Consider the following 20,000-nt stretch of genomic DNA (forward strand, 5'->3'; position numbering starts at 1 on the left):
GTATAGAACCTAAACCCTGACCTCTAACCTCTAACCCTGCCCCACTGGACATCATCAAGATCAAGTTAGTATAGAACCTAACCCCTAACCTCTAACCTCTAACCTCTAACCCTGCCCCACTGGACATCATCAAGATCAAGTTAGTATAGAACCTAACCCCTAACCTCTAACCTCTAACCCTGCCCCACTGGTCATCATCAAGATCAAGTTAGTATAGAACCTAACCTCTAACCCCTAACCTCTAACCTCTAACCCTGCCCCACTGGACATCATCAAGATCAAGTTAGTATAGAACCTAAACCCTAACCTCTAACCCTGCCCCACTGGTCATCATCAAGATCAAGTTAGTATAGAACCTAAACCCTGACCTCTAACCTCTAACCCTGCCCCACTGGACATCATCAAGATCAAGTTAGTATAGAACCTAAACCCTAACCTCTAACCTCTAACCTCTGATCTCTAACCCTGCCCCACTGGACATCATCAAGATCAAGTTAGTATAGAACCTAAACCCTAACCTCTAACCTCTAACCCTGCCCCACTGGACATCATCAAGTTAGTATAGAACCTAACCTCTAACCTCTAACCTCTAACCCTGCCCCACTGGACATCATCAAGATCAAGTTAGTATAGAACCTAACCTCTAACCTCTAACCCTGCCCCACTGGTCATCATCAAGATCAAGTTAGTATAGAACCTAACCCCTAACCTCTAACCCTGCCCCACTGGTCATCATCAAGATCAAGTTAGTATAGAACCTAAACCCTAACCTCTAACCTCTAACCCTGCCCCACTGGACATCATCAAGATCAAGTTAGTATAGAACCTAACCTCTAACCTCTAACCCTGCCCCACTGGACATCATCAAGATCAAGTTAGTATAGAACCTAACCCCTAACCTCTAACCTCTAACCTTGCCCCACTGGTCATCATCAAGATCAAGTTAGTATAGAACCTAACCTCTAACCTCTGACCTCTAACCTCTAACCCTGCCCCACTGGTCATCATCAAGATCAAGTTAGTATAGAACCTAACCTCTAACCTCTAACCCTGCCCCACTGGACATCATCAAGATCAAGTTAGTATAGAACCTAACCTCTAACCTCTAACCCTGCCCCACTGGACATCATCAAGATCAAGTTAGTATAGAACCTAACCTCTAACCTCTAACCTCTAACCCTGCCCCACTGGTCATCATCAAGATCAAGTTAGTATAGAACCTAACCTCTAACCTCTAACCTCTAACCCTGCCCCACTGGTCATCATCAAGATCAAGTTAGTATAGAACCTAAACCCTAACCTCTAACCTCTAACCTCTGATCTCTAACCCTGCCCCACTGGTCATCATCAAGATCAAGTTAGTATAGAACCTAACCCCTAACCTCTAACCTCTAACCCTGCCCCACTGGACATCATCAAGATCAAGTTAGTATAGAACCTAAACCCTAACCTCTAACCTCTAACCTCTGATCTCTAACCCTGCCCCACTGGACATCATCAAGTTAGTATAGAACCTAACCTCTAACCTCTAACCCTGCCCCACTGGACATCATCAAGATCAAGTTAGTATAGAACCTAACCTCTAACCTCTAACCCTGCCCCACTGGTCATCATCAAGATCAAGTTAGTATAGAACCTAAACCCTAACCTCTAACCTCTAACCCTGCCCCACTGGTCATCATCAAGATCAAGTTAGTATAGAACCTAAACCCTAACCTCTAACCTCTAACCCTGCCCCACTGGTCATCATCAAGATCAAGTTAGTATAGAACCTAAACCCTAAACCCTAACCTCTAACCTCTAACCCTGCCCCACTGGACATCATCAAGATCAAGTTAGTATAGAACCTAACCTCTAACCTCTGACCTCTAACCTCTAACCCTGCCCCACTGGACATCATCAAGATCAAGTTAGTATAGAACCTAACCTCTAACCTCTAACCCTGCCCCACTGGTCATCATCAAGATCAAGTTAGTATAGAACCTAACCCCTAACCTCTAACCCTGCCCCACTGGGCATCATCAAGATCAAGTTAGTATAGAACCTAACCTCTAACCTCTAACCCTGCCCCACTGGACATCATCAAGATCAAGTTAGTATAGAACCTAAACCCTAACCTCTAACCCCTAACCTCTAACCTCTAACCCTGCCCCACTGGACATCATCAAGATCAAGTTAGTATAGAACCTAAACCCTAACCTCTGACCTCTAACCTCTAACCCTGCCCCACTGGACATCATCAAGATCAAGTTAGTATAGAACCTAAACCCTAAACCCTAACCTCTGACCTCTAACCTCTAACCCTGCCCCACTGGACATCATCAAGATCAAGTTAGTATAGAACCTAACCTCTAACCTCTAACCCTGCCCCACTGGTCATCATCAAGATCAAGTTAGTATAGAACCTAAACCCTAACCTCTAACCCTGCCCCACTGGACATCATCAAGATCAAGTTAGTATAGAACCTAACCTCTGACCTCTAACCTCTAACCCTGCCCCACTGGACATCATCAAGATCAAGTTAGTATAGAACCTAAACCCTAACCTCTAACCTCTAACCTCTAACCCTGCCCCACTGGTCATCATCAAGATCAAGTTAGTATAGAACCTAACCTCTAACCTCTAACCTCTAACCCTGCCCCACTGGTCATCATCAAGATCAAGTTAGTATAGAACCTAACCTCTAACCTCTAACCCTGCCCCACTGGACATCATCAAGATCAAGTTAGTATAGAACCTAACCTCTAACCCTGCCCCACTGGTCATCATCAAGATCAAGTTAGTATAGAACCTAACCTCTAACCTCTAACCCTGCCCCACTGGACATCATCAAGATCAAGTTAGTATAGAACCTAACCTCTGACCTCTAACCTCTAACCCTGCCCCACTGGTCATCATCAAGATCAAGTTAGTATAGAACCTAACCTCTAACCTCTAACCCTGCCCCACTGGACATCATCAAGATCAAGTTAGTATAGAACCTAACCTCTAACCTTTAACCCTGCCCCACTGGTCATCATCAAGATCAAGTTAGTATAGAACCTAAACTCTAACCTCTAACCCTGCCCCACTGGACATCATCAAGATCAAGTTAGTATAGAACCTAACCTCTAACCTCTAACCCTGCCCCACTGGTCATCATCAAGATCAAGTTAGTATAGAACCTAACCTCTAACCTCTAACCTCTAACCCTGCCCCACTGGTCATCATCAAGATCAAGTTAGTATAGAACCTAACCTCTAACCTTTAACCCTGCCCCACTGGTCATCATCAAGATCAAGTTAGTATAGAACCTAAACCCTAACCTCTAACCTCTAACCCCTAACCTCTAACCTCTAACCCTGCCCCACTGGACATCATCAGATCAAGTTAATGTGTAATTCTTTACTGTGTGTTTCTATCCCTGTAATGTTTGGTCTGTGTGGCTGTAATGAACTCTACGAGGTGTTGAAAGTGTTCCACAGGGCCGTGAGACAGAGATTAACCCACCTTCTTCAACATACAGTATCGGTCAAAAGTTTGGACACATCTACTCATTCCAGGGTTTTTCTTTATTTTTTACTATTTTCTACATTGTAGAATAATAGTGAAGACATCAAAACACACACTTGTGGACTCCATGTTGACTCCAATGTTTCCCTGAAGTTGGCTGAATGTCCTTTGGGTGGTGGATTATTCTTGAAACACACGGGGGAAACTGTTGAGCGTGAAAAACCCAGCAGCGTTGCAGTTCTTGACACAAACCGATGCGCCTTGCACCTACTACCGTACCCCCGCTCAAAGAAACTTAAATATTTTGTCTTGTCCATTCTCCCTCTGAATGGCACACATACACAATCCATGTCTCAATTGTCTCGAGGCTTAAAAATCCTTCTTTAATCCGTCTCCTCCCCTTCATCTCCACTGATTGAAGTGGATTTAACAAGTGACGTCAATAAGAGATCATATCTTTCACCTGGATTCACCTGGTCAGTCTGTGTCATGGAAAGAGCAGGTGTTCTTAATATTTTGTCCACTCAGTGTCTAATCTCTCCTCCAGTGTGGGCTGTGTGTTCTGTGATATTAAGGAGCCAATCAGAGCGTGTTCCCGCTTCAGGGCCAGAGTCCTACTCTTCAACATAGAGGTTCCCATCACACAGGGCTTCCCCGTGAGTACACACACACACAAGCTGTGTTCCGTGGGTGGTTCTAAGTCTGTCTGTTCTGAGTAGCTCTAAGAATGTTGTCCGTGTGGTTCTAAGTGTGTGGTTTGAAGTGTGTGGTTCTAAGTGTGTGAAGTGGGTGGTTCTATGGGTGTGGTTCTAAGTGTGTGAGGTGTGTGGTTTGAAGTGTGTGAAGTGTGTGGTTCTAAGTGTGTGAAGCGTGTGGTTCTAAGTGTGTGGTTCTAAGTGTGTGAAGTGTATGGTTCTAAGTGTGTGAAGTGTGTGGTTCTAAGTGTGTGGTTCTAAGTGTGTGAGGTATGTGGTTCTAAGTGTGTGAAGTGTGTGGTTCTAAGTGTGTGAAGTGTATTGTTCTAAGTGTGTGAGGTGTGTGGTTTGAAGTGTGTGAAGTGTGTGGTTCTAAGTGTGTGAGGTGTGTGGTTTGAAGTGTGTGAAGTGTGTGGTTCTAAGTGTGTGAGGTGTGTGGTTTGAAGTGTGTGAAGTGTGTGGTTCTAAGTGTGTGAAGTGTATGGTTCTAAGTGTGTGAAGTGTGTGGTTCTAAGTGTGTGGTTCTAAGTGTGTGAGGTATGTGGTTCTAAGTGTGTGAAGTGTGTGGTTCTAAGTGTGTGAAGTGTATTGTTCTAAGTGTGTGAAGTGTATTATTCTACGTGTGTGGTTCTAAGTGTGTGAAGTATGTGGTTCTAAGTGTGTGAAGTCTGTGGTTCTAAGTGTGTGAAGTGTGTGGTTCTAAGTGTGTGAAGTGTGTGATGTGTGTGGTTCTAAGTGTATGTTCTGTGTGTAGGTTGTGTTGCACTACCAGACGATCAGTGAACCTGCCACCATCAGGAAGCTGGTCAGTGTTCTGCACAAGAGCAGCGGGGAGGTGCTCAAGAAGAAACCAAAGTGAGTATCAAGGTGAAGTCTACATAGATGATGAAGCTGCTTCGTGACCATAACGGAAGAGAAGTTTTAGCCTCGCTCATCGCGCGGTTTTGTTGTTGAGGAAGTCGGCCCGATATCGCTACGTCTGATTCAGGATCGAGGATACTCTCCCGGAATATGTATTCAGTGTTGTGACGCAGTAAGCATTAACATTTGTGTTTTGGTTGGGTTGTAACGGGAGCATGTATTCGTAGCGAACTGTTCGGCACAGGGACCTCGGTTCTTCACTGCGGAACCTGAATGAATACTTAAAATAGATATTTATCAAGTGAAAATAATATGCCAACACTTCATCACCTCAGTATATCGGGGCAAGACGGAACCACATAGAAACAACACAACGTCTGTCCTTTGCGTTCAAGCTGCTCCGTGGCAGCTGATTCTGACCGGGCCAAAGAAGGTACAAGACCGATAGATAGGTAGGCTTTGTTTTCTATTTTTTTACTTGTCTTGTTTATATGCCGCGGGTATGCTCCCATTCTCAGTGGGTTGAGAATAGTTTAGGTTTCAGAGCACCTCGTCAAGTTTCTCGAGCCACGTTGCGAACCCATTTCAGTAAACAGGAAGTACCGGATCAGTGCATTCAGGAAGTATTCAGAGCCTTTCCCTCGTTCCACATTTTGTCGCACAACAGCCGTATTCTAGAATGGGTTAAATACATTTTTCCCCCCTCGTCATTCTGCACACAACGCCTCGTAATGATTAAGCAAAAAAACATTTCTATTCATACAACTGTCAGTACTTATCAGTGACAGCCCATCACATTACCCCGAAGTGAGAGATGTACCGACACGCCCCCTTTTATGAGAGTCACAAGTGTTCGTCTGACACTGAAGGAATCAAGTGGGGATTTACCAAATACGACTGGGGGGGGGGGAAATCTAGTTTAATGGCCCTCCAACTGGTCATTACTCGTGGGGAAACTTGAGCTCCCACCTCTCACTGAAGACGGCAGTTTGTAATCAAGTGGGGATTTACCAAATACAACTGGGGGGAAATCTAGTGGGTCATTACTCGTGGGGAAACTTGTGCTCCCACCTCTTCTACATGGTGACCTCTGACCCTAACCTCTGTCACCTACTGAGGAAACGACCTCTATAACAGCAGTTTAAAAAAAAAAAAACATTTATAAAAACACAATCTTTTTTTTTTTACTTTGTCATTTGTATTACGATCGTCGTACTTTTAGTTTACGGTTGACATTAGTCAATCTGCGTTTCTCGAAAGAGTTCAATTCACATAGATGCCTCCGATTTGGTATTTACGACTTTGCAACTGGTAAATTCTAACCTCCCCACATGGTTACAAACGCAGCATCAGAGTGGAAACCCACCTGAACCATCCTGTCACAACAGACGACGCCAGGAACATTGTGAATGGCATTTAATTTCCACCAATGTACCAAAAGCCGAACCGCGACCCCCCCCCCCCAAAAAAAACGTAATACGTACCGAATCATGGGTTTGGTGAACCGTTCCACCCCTAGTGTTGGGAAAAGACTCTGAACGTTGTATACATGTTTGTTTAACGTTGTGTAGGTGTCTGGGTAAGGGTATGAACGCGATGGTGGAGATCCTGACGCAGAGACCCGTGGCGTTGGAGCTCTATAAGGACTTCAAGGAGCTGGGACGCTTCATGCTGAGATACGTAGGGTCAACCATCGCTGCCGGGGTCGTCACCGAGGTAACCGGGCTCCGGCCTTCTCCTCTTGCTACCTGAGGAAATATATATCTACATTGTAGTCCCAAACGGCAACCTATTCCCTATATAGTGTCAGAGACCAATGGGCCCTGGTCTATAGTAGTGTACTATATAGGGAATAGGGCCCTGGTCTATAGTAGTGTACTATATAGGGAATAGGGCCCTGGTCTATAGTAGTGTACTATATAGGGAATAGGGCCCTGGTCTATAGTAGTGTACTATATAGGTAATAGGGCTCTGGTCTATAGTAGTGTACTATATAGGGAATAGGGCCCTGGTCTATAGTAGTGCACTATATAGGGAATAGGGCTCTGGTCTATAGTAGTGCACTATATAGGGAATAGGGCTCTGGTCTATAGTAGTGCACTATATAGGGAATAGGGCTCTGGTCTATAGTAGTGCACTATATAGGGAATAGGGCCCTGGTCTATAGTAGTGCACTATATAGGTAATAGGGCCCTGGTCTATAGTAGTGTACTATATAGGGAATAGGGCCCTGGTCTATAGTAGTGTACTATATAGGGAATAGGGCCCCATTTGGGATACAGGCCCCTAATGTTCTATCTGAGCAGACCTGTCGAAGTTACAGGCAGTTCATCTGTCTGTTGTGAAGGATTTGGTTTCCATAAACTTTAGAGTTGAATGTTTTAACCTGGTCTTGGTTTTATTTTCTCTGCAGATCAAAGACTGACGATCAGATCTGATCCAACTCGATCAAGTCAAGAACCCAGAAGACCGCATGACAGACGGCTAGCTGCAGACTGACAGAGAGACAAGACAGACAAAAGTGCAATTCCTTCAAGAGATTGACAGAAGTGTCATTCACAGACTGAGTGTTCACATCCATCCCTCTATCTATCCATCCATCCAGGGCAGAAGCTACCGTACAAGATGAAGTAAACGATGAACCAATAAATGTTCCAATCCAGCTGTTTTTTAATCTCGATATCAAATCATTTCTTGGTAACAATTAAGTATCTTACTGTGATTTTGTTTTTTAATTAAAAAATGGGCAAAAAAGAAACAACAAAAAAATTGTTTTCATAGCAAATAGTAATTTCTCAAGTAAGAAGTGTCTGGAAGTCATGTGACTGGGCAAACTGCTGTTATTGGCAGAGAGGTTTGGAACTCTTTCTTATTGCTCTATTATAACTAATTTACCCAAAACTCCGTCCTACCAAAACGGTCAGAATTTTCAGGCAGCTTTTTCAAACTGCTCTTTTCACAGTGTTATTCCGACCTCATGGTATATAAATACGGTATATATTAAACACGGGGAAATCATGTTTTTGACTGCATTGGGCCTAGGACTGTGGCGGTCATGAAATGTTGTCAGCCGGTGATTGTAAAGTAAATAACTGTCGGTCTCACGGTAATTGACCGTTAATTAACATAAACACATTTAGCATCTCCTGGCTTCCACTCAGACTACAAGCCACTGATGAAGACCTTTGGAACATCTACATTTAAAAAGTCTAATAAAGCCATGTGATACAGCCTTCACCTTCACAATATATACATGATTTATTTTAGACAGGTCTAAAGAAACATGATATGAAGAAAATGTAGTCTATTTCAGAAGAACAGAAGAGAATACTCTGAGTTGTCCTTATGTTAGGTCCTGATCTGACTATGCCACGTGTCTGTGGGCTACACTAGTTCATTTAGCATTATTTAATATTATTTTATATTTTGAAGAATGATGAGACTGAATGAAGTAAGGCTGCATGATGAGACTCTAATGATGATTTGAAAAAGTCCCATGAAAGGTATGAGCTCTGCTTTGTTTTTTTGCACAGGCTGTACACACTTCATCAGTCTCTCATTCACAATTTGACAAGCGCTTGATAATGCCTCGATTTTCACGGCGGCATCCCCTTTGTGTGGCCGTAATGCCTCATAAATAATCCATGTATTTTGCGACCAGTGGTCGTTGTGCCCTTGGGCTGAATATAATAATTATAATTCCCTTCTCCCGGCTGCCGTGCTCCGAAGCACCTCTCACTCACATTGTTCTCTCAGTTTTTTATTAGCCAACGCCCGTCACGTGATTGTTTAGGGTCGTTGTCCTGTTGGAAGGTGAACCTCAGTCTGCACTTCGCTCCGTTCATCTTTCCCTTGATCCTTTCCCTCCCAGTCCCTGCCGCTGAAAAACATCCTTCACCTTCACCTCCCTCATCGTCTCCCTCACCTTCACCATCTCCCTCTCCTTCACCTCCCTCACCATCTCCTTCACCTCCCTCACCATCTCCCTCACCTTCACCTCCCTCATCTTCTCCCTCAACTTCACCATCTCCCTCTCCTTCACCTCCCTCACCATCTCCTTCACCTCCCTCACCATCTCCCTCACCTTCACCTCCCTCACCATCTCCCTCACCTTCACCTCCCTCACCATCTCCCTCACCTTCACCTCCCTCACCAACTCCCTCACACCTTCACCTCCCTCACCATCTCCCTCACCTTCACCTCCCTCACCATCTCCCTCACCTTCACCTCCCTCACCATCTCCCTCACCTTCACCTCCCTCACCATCTCCCTCTCCTTCACCTCCCTCACCATCTCCCTCACCTTCACCTCCCTCACCAACTCCCTCACACCTTCACCTCCCTCACCAACTCCCTCACACCTTCACCTCCCTCACCATCTCCCTCACCTTCACCTCCCTCACCATCTCCCTCACCTTCACCTCCCTCACCATCTCCCTCACCTTCACCTCCCTCACCATCTCCCTCACCTTCACCTCCCTCACCATCTCCCTCTCCTTCACCTCCCTCACCATCTCCCTCACCTTCACCTCCCTCACCATCTCCCTCACCTTCACCTCCCTCACCATCTCCCTCTCCTTCACCTCCCTCACCATCTCCCTCACCTTCACCTCCCTCACCATCTCCCTCTCCTTCACCTCCCTCACCATCTCCCTCACCTTCACCTCCCTCACCATCTCCCTCACCTTCACCTCCCTCACCATCTCCCTCACCTTCACCTCCCTCACCATCTCCCTCACCTTCACCTCCCTCACCATCTCCCTCTCCTTCACCTCCCTCACCATCTCCTTCACCTCCCTCACCTTCACTTCCTTCACCTCCCTCACCAACTCCCTCACCTTCACCTTCCTCATCTCCATCATCAGATCCACAGACTGACTCACAGGTGTTTTAAGAGCATTTGTTTATAAACACAATGTAGTTATTGATGTCATGGTATTTTCCCTTATTGAAAGTGTCCTACATTTTTAATTAGCCCCCCCCCCCCCCCTAGAACGGACCTATGTACGCTCTGGAGCTGAGCAGACCAGGACAACTGCCCCGTCGCCAACATGACAAAAGCCCCGTCGTCAACATGATAAAAGCCCCATCGCCCACATGACAAAAGCCCCATCGCCCACATGACAAAAGCCCCATCGTCAACATTTTTTTATTTATTTAACCTTTATTTAACCAGGTAGGCAAATTGAGAACACGTTCTCATTTACAATTGCGACCTGGCCAAGATAAAGCAAAGCAGTTCGACACATACAACAACACATAGTTACACATGGAGTAAAAACAAACATACAGTCAATAATACAGTGAAAAATAAAAAATAAAAAAAAATAAGTCTATATACAATGTGAGCAAGTGAGGTGAGATAAGGGAGGTGAAGGCAAACAGATATATGTATAAATAAATAAAAATATAAAAAGGCCATGGAGGCAAAGTGAGTACAACACAGCAAGTAAAATAAAAACTAAAAAAAACACTGGAATGGTTGGTTTGCATTGGAAGAAAGTGCAAAGTAGAGACAGAAACATGATAAAAGCCCCATCATCAACATGACAAAAGCCCCATCGTCAACATGATAAAAGCCCCATCGTCAACATGACAAAAGCCCCATCGTCAACATGATAAAAGCCCCATCGCCCACATGATAAAAGCCCCATCGCCCACATGACAAAAGCCCCATCGTCAACATGATAAAAGCCCCATCGTCCACATGATAAAAGCCCCATCGTCCACATGATAAAAGCCCCATCGCCCACATGACAAAAGCCCCATCGCCCACATGATAAAAGCCCCATCGCCCACATGATAAAAGCCCCATCGCCCACATGATAAAAGCCCCATCGCCCACATGATAAAAGCCCCATCGCCCACATGATAAAAGCCCCATATGGGGCAACGTCCTAGACAATAGGGTGGAGGGGGTAGTTGACCAAGGGGGTCCCTCCAGAGAGTATTACAGGCTCCTCATGAGGCACATCAGGGACTCAGCCATCTTTGAGGGTCCGGAAGGAACAAAACAGCTGTCTCTTAACGTCCATGCTAAATGCCTGTCCTTTAATGTCCATGGTACAGGACAGTAGCTCTCCAGGAACAGGGTTGGAGAACCCTGGTGTAAACCTACAGGACAGTAGCTCTCCAGGAACAGGGTTGGAGAACCCTGGTGTAAACCTACAGGACAGTAGCTCTCCAGGAACAGGGTTGGAGAACCCTGGTGTAAACCTACAGGACAGTATCTCTCCAGGAACAGGGTTGGAGAACCCTGGTGTAAACCTACAGGACAGTAGCTCTCCAGGAACAGGGTTAGAGAGCCCTGGTGTAAACCTACAGGACAGTAGCTCTCCAGGAACAGGGTTAGAGAGCCCTGGTGTAAACCTACAGGACAGTAGCTCTCTGGGAACAGGGTTGGAGAGCCCTGGTGTAAACCTACAGGACAGTAGCTCTCCAGGAACAGGGTTAGAGAGTCCTGGTGTAAACCTACAGGACAGTAGCTCTCTGGGAACAGGGTTGGAGAGCCCTGGTGTAAACCTACAGGACAGTAGCTCTCCAGGAACAGGGTTGGAGAGCCCTGGTGTAAACCTACAGGACAGTAGCTCTCCAGGAACAGGGTTGGAGAGCCCTGGTGTAAACCTACAGGACAGTAGCTCTCCAGGAACAGGGTTGGAGAGCCCTGGTGTAAACCTACAGGACAGTAGCTCTCCAGGAACAGGGTTGGAGAGCCCTGGTGTAAACCTACAGGACAGTAGCTCTCCAGGAACAGGGTTGGAGAGCACTGGTGTTAACCTTTAGGACAGTAGCTCTCCAGGAACAGGGTTGGAGAGCCCTGGTGTTAACCTACAGGACAGTAGCTCTCTGGGAACAGGGTTGGAGAGCCCTGGTGTAAACCTACAGGACAGTAGCTCTCCAGGAACAGGGTAGGAGAGCCCTGGTGTAAACATACAGGACAATAGCTCTCCAGGAACAGGGTCGAAGAGCCCTGGTGTAAACATACAGGACAGTAGCTCTCCAGGAACAGGGTTGGAGAACCCTGGTTTAAACCTACAGGACAGTAGTTCTCCAGGAACAGGGTTGGAGAACCCTGGTGTAAACCTTTAGGACAGTAGCTCTCCAGGAACAGGGTTGGAGTGCCCTGGTGTAAACCTACAGGACAGTAGCTCTCCAGGAACAGGGTTGGAGAGCCCTGGTGTAAACCTACAGGACAGTAGCTCTCCAGGAACAGGGTTGGAGAGCCCTGGTGTAAACCTACAGGACAGTAGCTCTCCAGGAACAGGGTTGGAGAGCCCTGGTGTAAACCGACAGGACAGTAGCTCTCCAGGAACAGGGTTAGAGAGCCCTGGTGTAAACCTACAGGACAGTATCTCTCCAGGAACAGGGTTGGAGAGCCCTGGTGTAAACCTACAGGACAGTAGCTCTCCAGGAACAGGGTTGGAGTGCCCTGGTGTAAACCTACAGGACAGTAGCTCTCCAGGAACAGGGTTGGAGAGCCCTGGTGTAAACCTACAGGACAGTAGCTCTCCAGGAACAGGGTCGAAGAGCCCTGGTGTAAACCTACAGGACAGTATCTCTCCAGGAACAGGGTCGGAGAGCCCTGGTGTAAACCTACAGGACAGTAGCTCTCTAGGAACAGGGTTGGAGAGCCCTGGTGTAAACCTACAGGACAGTATCTCTCCAGGAACAGGGTTGGAGAGCCCTGGTGTAAACCTACAGGACAGTAGCTCTCTAGGAACAGGGTTGGAGAGCCCTGGTGTAAACCTACAGGACAGTAGCTCTCCAGGAACAGGGTTGGAGTGCCCTGGTGTAAACCTACAGGACAGTAGCTCTCCAGGAACAGGGTTGGAGAGCCCTGGTGTAAACCTACAGGACAGTAGCTCTCCAGGAACAGGGTTGGAGTGCCCTGGTGTAAACCTACAGGACAGTAGCTCTCCGGGAACAGGGTTGGAGAACCCTGGTGTAAACCTACAGGAACAGGGTTGGAGAGCCCTGGTGTAAACCTACAGGAGGGTAGCTCTCTGGGAACAGGGTTGGAGAACCCTGGTGTAAACTTCCAGGAACAGGGTTGGAGAACCCTGGTGTAAACCTACAGGACAGTAGCTCTCCAGGAACAGGGTTGGAGAGCCTTGGTGTAAACCTACAGGACAGTATCTCTCCAGGAACAGGGTTGGAGAACCCTGGTGTAAACCTACAGGACAGTATCTCTCCAGGAACAGGGTTGGAGAACCCTGCACTAGTCCATCTTCCACGACGTTATTTGAGCTGTCACAATGTGTCAACAAAGTTCTGTTACTAACTGTAACAGGCTGCATGTTAATCACAATGATATAACATTTATATTTATAGATATAACAGGAGCTGAACCAGCAGTTCAATAGAATCCCTATCTTGATTTTGTTTTTAAGTTGAGGAGCGGACTGTAAGGCGTTCGACACAATTATTTATTATTTACAATTGTTTTAACGTCCATTCAGAATGTTCTGTTGTCCTTCCACGGCGTGAACGCTCTGAAGGATCTAATCTAGTGTTTGCGTTAGGCCTCTCCACGGTCGCGTTGTACAGAGTGGAAGAGAAATATTCTGTCAGCAGATGGCGATGTTGTGCTAAAATACATTAGAGCTCAACCAAAAGGCCGTATATCTTTAAAGTACCTGACTCTCTCCAAATATGATTAAAACGAAGTCCGAGTGGAATGGAGAAGTACATCACTTTTTTCTCCAGATTCTGTTCCCCATCCGTTTAGAGTTGAAGATGTCTGTAGTACCTTTCTAAAGACCAAATCAGTGTGTGAAATAGGGTGGGTTTCCAAAGGGGGAATACAGTCATGGTAAAGCAGGAATACAGTCATGGTAAAGCAGGAATACAGTCATGGTAAAGCAGGAATACAGTCATGGTAAAGCAGGAATACAGTAATGGTAAAGCAGGAATACAGTAATGGTAAAGCAGGAATACAGTAATGGTAAAGCAGGAATACAGTAAGGGTAAAGCAGGAATACAGTAATTGTAAAGCAGGAATACAGTAATTGTAAAGCAGGAATACAAATCAAATTTTATTTGTCACATAGACCTTACAGTGAAATGCTGAATACAACAGGTGTAGTAGACCTCACAGTGAAATGCTGAATAAAACAGGTGTAGACCTCACAGTGAAATGCTGAATACAACAGGTGTAGTAGACCTCACAGTGAAATGCTGAATACAACAGGTGTAGTAGACCTCACAGTGAAATGCTGAATATAACAGGTGTAGTAGACCTCACAGTGAAATGCTGAATACAACAGGTGTAGTAGACCTCACAGTGAAATGCTGAATACAACAGGTGTAGTAGACCTCACAGTGAAATGCTGAATATAACAGGTGTAGTAGACCTCACAGTGAAATGCTGAATACAACAGGTGTAGTAGACCTCACAGTGAAATGCTGAATACAACAGGTGTAGTAGACCTTACAGTGAAATGCTGAATACAACAGGTGTAGTAGACCTTACAGTGAAATGCTGAATACAACAGGTGTAGTAGACCTTACAGTGAAATGCTGAATACAACAGGTGTAGTAGACCTCACAGTGAAATGCTGAATACAACAGGTGTAGTAGACCTTACAGTGAAATGCTGAATACAACAGGTGTAGTAGACCTCACAGTGAAATGCTGAATACAACAGGTGTAGTAGACCTCACAGTGAAATGCTGAATACAACAGGTGTAGTAGACCTCACAGTGAAATGCTGAATACAACAGGTGTAGTAGACCTCACAGTGAAATGCTGAATACAACAGGTGTAGTAGACCTCACAGTGAAATGCTTCCTAACAAGCCCTTATCCAAAAATGCAGTTCAAGAAATAGAGTTTAGAAAATATTTTTTTTTTTAAAGTTTAAACAAAAATTATAATCAAAAAGTAACACAAGAAAATGATATAACAATAACAAGGCTATATACAGGGGGTACCAAGTCAGTGTGCAGGGGTACAGGTTAGTCGAGGTAGTTTGTAAAATTACCTGCATTGATAATAAACAACGAGTAGCAGTCTGGGTGGCCATTTGATTAGTCCTTCAGCAGTCTTATGGCTTGGGGGTAGAAGCTGTTAAGGAGTCTTTTGGTTCTACTCTTGGCGCTCTGGTACCGCTTGCCGTGCGGTCGTAGTGAGAACAGTCTGTGACTTGGGTGACTGGAGTCTTTGACATCTTTTCGGGCCTTCCTCTGACACCGCCTGGTATAGAGGTCCTGGATGTCAGGAAGCTTGGCCCCGGTGTACTGGGCTGTTCGCACTATCCGCTGTAGAGCCTTACGGTCAGATGCCAAGCAGTTGCCATACCAGGCGGTGATGCAACCGGTCAGGATGCTCTTGATGGTGCAGCTGTAGAACCTTTTGATGATCAGGGTAACCATGGCAATTCTTTTCAGTCTCCTGAGGGGGAATAGGTTTTGTCGTGCCATCTTCACGACTGTTTTGGTGTGTTTGGACCATGATAGTTTGTTGGTGATGTGGACACCAAGGAACTTGAAACTCTTGACCCGTTCCACTACAGCCCCGTCAATGAGAATGGGGTGCGTGTTCAGCCCGCCTTTTCCTGTAGTCCACAATCAGCTCCTTTGTCTTGATCACATTGAGGGAAAGGTTGTTGTCATGGCACCACACTGCCAGGTCTCTGACCTCCTCCCTATAGGCTGTCTCATCGTTGTCGGTGATCAGGCCTACCATTGTTGTGTCATCAGCAAACTTAATGATGGTGTTGGAGTCGTGCTTGGCCACGCAGTCGTGGGTGAACAGGGAGTACGGGAGGGGGCTGAGTACACACCCTTGTGGGGCCACTGTGTTAAAAATCGGTGTTGTTTCCTACCTTCACCACCTGGGGACGGCCCGACAGGAAGTCCAGGATCCAGTTGCAGTGGGAGGTGTTTAGTCCCAGGTTCTTTAGCTTGGTGATGAGCTTTGAGGGCACTGTAGTGTTGAACGCTGAGCTGTAGTCAATGAATAGCAGTGAAGTATGGGGTCCACTCTCTAATAATGAATTTACTAAATGGGACAAACATCCAACTGAAATATTGCAAGCAGAGTTTTGCAAGACTGTATTGCAAGTACAAAGAAAAACTCCAAATAACGCATGTAGGGCAGAATTGGGCCAATACCCCCTCCTCATTCGAATAGAAAAAAAGAGCCATCAAATTTTACAACCATCTAAAAACAAGTGACCCTAAAACATTCCATCACACAGCTCTACAATGTCAAGAGATGAAACCAGAGAAGAGTCCCCTCAGCCAGCTGGTTCTGAGGCTCAGTTCACCAACCCAAACCAACCCCATAGAGCCTCGGGACAGCCCTCAGAAAATCTGGCCCAACCAAATCATCACAAAAGAAAAAGAAAAATATATAACCTATTGGAAAGACACCACAAAAAATCAAAGTAAACTTCAATGCTATTTGGCTCTAAACAGACAGTACATGGTGGCAGACTATCTGACCACTGTGACTGATAGAAAACTGAGGAAAACATTGACTAGGTACAGACTCAGTGAGCACCGTCTGGCTATAGAGACCGGTCGTCACAGACAAACCTGGCTGCCCAGAGAGGACAGGCTGGCTATAGAGACCGGTCGTCACAGACAAACCTGGCTGCCCAGAGAGGACAGGCTGTGCTCACTCTGCTCCAGAGGAGAGGTAGAGACAGAGGTGCATTTCCTACTACACTGTGACAAATACTCAGACCTAAGAGCATATTTCTTTCCCAAAATTATAACTCAATACAAAGAATTTGAAACTATAAAAGATGAAGAAAAAATCAAATATTTATTGGGTGAAAAGCCAAAATGTGCAGTTTTGGCAGCCAAATATGTGTCCTCCTGCCACAACCTGAGGGACAGCCAGTGAAAAATGCAAAGTAATGTTGATAATATTTCCCATTTAGCTTAGTTTTGTCTTTCATACCAGGTCATATGTCTTCTCAAGTCATATTGACACTGGTCTACTACTGTTGCTTTAATGTATTGTTGTTCTGATTAATATTGTTGTTGTTGTTAATGGTAATCCCATGTCCACTACTACTGTTATTATTGCTGTTGGTCCCACCATTTATTTATATATAAATATATATATATATTGTATATATATACATATATATTTGATTTTTATTTTTCGATATGTATACTTTGACAATGTAAGTTATAACGAACTTACCATGTCAATAAAGTCAATTGATTGAATTGAATTGAATTGAATAGCATTGTTGGTTAAGGGCTTGTAAGTAAGCATTTCACTGTGAGGTCTACACCTGTTGTATTCAGCATTTCACTGTAAGGTCTACACCTGTTGTATTCGGGGCATGTGACAAATAACATTTGATTTGATTAATGTAATAAATAAAGCACACCAAAAAAAATACTGCAAAGTTGCTTAGGAGCGAGAAGCAGAGTTGCCATGTCTGTCGGCACCATCTTCTTAATTAGATATTATTAAATATAAGGCTCATATTGCATTGAATGTATTTCCTGAGACACCCATATATATGGCTATATATCAATCTAGAACAGGGTGATCTATTTTAAATGCAATTTGAATGGAGTTGATGGAGAGAGAAAGACCGAGTGTCTAGAGAATACCGCTCGTTGATGGAGAGAGAAAGACCATGAGTCTAGAGAGTACCGCTCGTTGATGGAGAGAGAAAGACCATGAGTCTAGAGAGTACCGCTCGTTGATGGAGAGAGAAAGACCATGAGTCTAGAGAGTACCGCTCGTTGATGGAGAGAGAAAGCCCATGAGTCTAGAGAGTACCGCTCGTTGATGGAGAGAGAAAGACCATGAGTCTAGAGAGTACCGCTCGTTGATGGAGAGAGAAAGACCATGAGTCTAGAGAGTACCGCTCGTTGATGGAGAGAGAAAGACCATGAGTCTAGAGAGTACCGCTCGTTGATGGAGAGAGAAAGACCATGAGTCTAGAGAGTACCGCTCGTGCACTGATTTAAAGCAACATTATTAGAGTGATACGCTGTTTTAAAAAATCATCTTTACAAATGAAAAGACGAGAGCCAGATGGAGATGAATTAAATATTCGGTCTTTACAGTACATTACTGTAATATGGTCTTTACAGTACATTACTGTAATATGGTCTTTACAGTACATTACTGTAATATGCTGCAGCAAATACAGACCAACCTGTCACTAGAAACTAAGGGACCATGATGGGATGATAAGTTAACAAGCACTGAGAACTGTCCTCCATACTGAGATGGCTGTCTGTCCTCCATATTGAGATGGCTGTCTGTCCTCCATATTGAGATGGCTGTCTGTCCTCCATATTGAGATGGCTGTCTGTCCTCCATACTGAGATGGCTGTCTGTCCTCCACCCTGAGATGGCTGTCTGTCCCTCCATATTGAGATGAGCTGTCTGTCCCTCCATACTGAGATGGCTGTCTGTCCTCCACCCTGAGATGGCTGTCTGTCCTCCATACTGAGATGGCTGTCTGTCCTCCATATTGAGATGGACTGTCTGTCCTCCACCCTGAGATGGCTGTCTGTCCTCCATAGTGAGATGGCTGTCTGTCCCTCTATACTGAGATGGCTGTCTCTCCCTCTATACTGAGATGGGCTGTCTGTCCTCCATACTGAGATGGCTGTCTGTCCTCCATATTGAGATGGCTGTCTGTCCCTCTATACTGAGATGGCTGTCTGTCCCTCTATACTGAGATGGCTGTCTGTCCTCCATATTGAGATGGCTGTCTGTCCCTCTATACTGAGATGGCTGTCTGTCCCTCTATACTGAGATGGCTGTCTGTCCTCCATATTGAGATGGCTGCCTGTCCTCCATATTGAGATGGCTGTCTGTCCTCCATACTGAGATGGCTGTCTGTCCTCCATATTGAGATGGCTGTCTGTCCTCCATATTGAGATGGCTGTCTGTCCTCCACCCTGAGATGGCTGTCTGTCCTCCACCCTGAGATGGCTGTCTGTCCTCCATACTGAGATGGCTGTCTGTCCTCCATATTGAGATGGCTGTCTGTCCTCTATGTTGAGATGGCTGTCTGTCCTCCATATTGAGATGGCTGTCTGTCCTCCATACTGAGATGGGCTGTCTGTCCTCCATACTGAGATGGCTGTCTGTCCTCCATATTGAGATGGCTGTCTGTCCTCTATACTGAGATGGCTGTCTGTCCTCCATATTGAGATGGCTGTCTGTCCCTCCATACTGAGATGGGCTGTCTGTCCTCTATACTGAGATGGGCTGTCTGTCCCTCCATATTGAGATGGCTGTCTGTCCTCCATACTGAGATGGCTGTCTGTCCTCCGTATTGAGATGGCTGTTTGTCCTCCATATTGAGATGGGCTGTCTGTCCCTCTATACTGCGATGGCTGTCTGTCCTCCATATTGAGATGGCTGTCTGTCCTCCATATTGAGATGGCTGTCTGTCCTCCATACTGAGATGGCTGTCTGTCCTCCATATTGGCTGGCTGTCCCCACCCTGAGATGGCTGTCTGTCCTCCATACTGAGATGGCTGTCTGTCCTCCATATTGAGATGGCTGTCTGTCCCTCTATACTGAGATGGCTGTCTGTCCCTCCATACTGAGATGGCTGTCTGTCCCTCTATACTGAGATGGCTGTCTGTCCTCCATATTGAGATGGCTGTCTGTCCCTCTATACTGAGATGGCTGTCTGTCCCTCTATACTGAGATGGCTGTCTATCCCTCTATACTGAGATGGCTGTCTGTCCCTCTATACTGAGATGGCTGTCTGTCCTCCATATTGAGATGGCTGTCTGTCCTCCATACTGAGATGGCTGTCTGTCCTCCATATTGAGATGGCTGTCTGTCCTCCATATTGAGATGGCTGTCTGTCCTCCATATTGAGATGGCTGTCTGTCCTCCATACTGAGATGGCTGTCTGTCCTCCATATTGGCTGTCTGTCCCCACCCTGAGATGGGCTGTCTGTCCTCCATACTGAGATGTGCTGACTGTCCTCCATATTGGCTGTCT

General features: G+C 45.6%; 1 protein-coding gene and 1 long non-coding RNA gene across 5 annotated transcripts in view; one reads left to right on the plus strand and one right to left on the minus strand.

Annotated features, from left to right (window-relative positions):
- LOC129817839 (HBS1-like protein) overlaps positions 1–7,717 on the plus strand; it is an 89,683-nt gene extending 81,966 nt beyond the window's left edge. For all 4 annotated transcript variants that reach the window (XM_055873426.1, XM_055873427.1, XM_055873428.1 and 1 more), the window contains 4 exons: positions 4,041–4,149; positions 4,943–5,043; positions 6,621–6,765; positions 7,463–7,717. In XM_055873426.1, coding sequence (XP_055729401.1) covers positions 4,041–4,149; positions 4,943–5,043; positions 6,621–6,765; positions 7,463–7,474 — 367 coding nt within the window. In that variant the 3' untranslated portion in view covers positions 7,475–7,717. The remainder of the gene's footprint in view (positions 1–4,040; positions 4,150–4,942; positions 5,044–6,620; positions 6,766–7,462) is intronic.
- On the minus strand, positions 2,356–3,131 carry LOC129817840 (uncharacterized). Its single transcript, XR_008753793.1, has 3 exons — positions 3,056–3,131; positions 2,479–2,553; positions 2,356–2,417 (listed from the first exon to the last, which is right to left on the minus strand). It is a non-coding gene; the product is annotated as an uncharacterized LOC129817840 (long non-coding RNA).
- Positions 7,718–20,000: the final 12,283 nt, after the last annotated feature.

This window comes from Salvelinus fontinalis, chromosome 20 (genome assembly GCF_029448725.1).
Source record: "Salvelinus fontinalis isolate EN_2023a chromosome 20, ASM2944872v1, whole genome shotgun sequence".
Classification (NCBI taxonomy): domain Eukaryota; kingdom Metazoa; phylum Chordata; class Actinopteri; order Salmoniformes; family Salmonidae; genus Salvelinus; species Salvelinus fontinalis.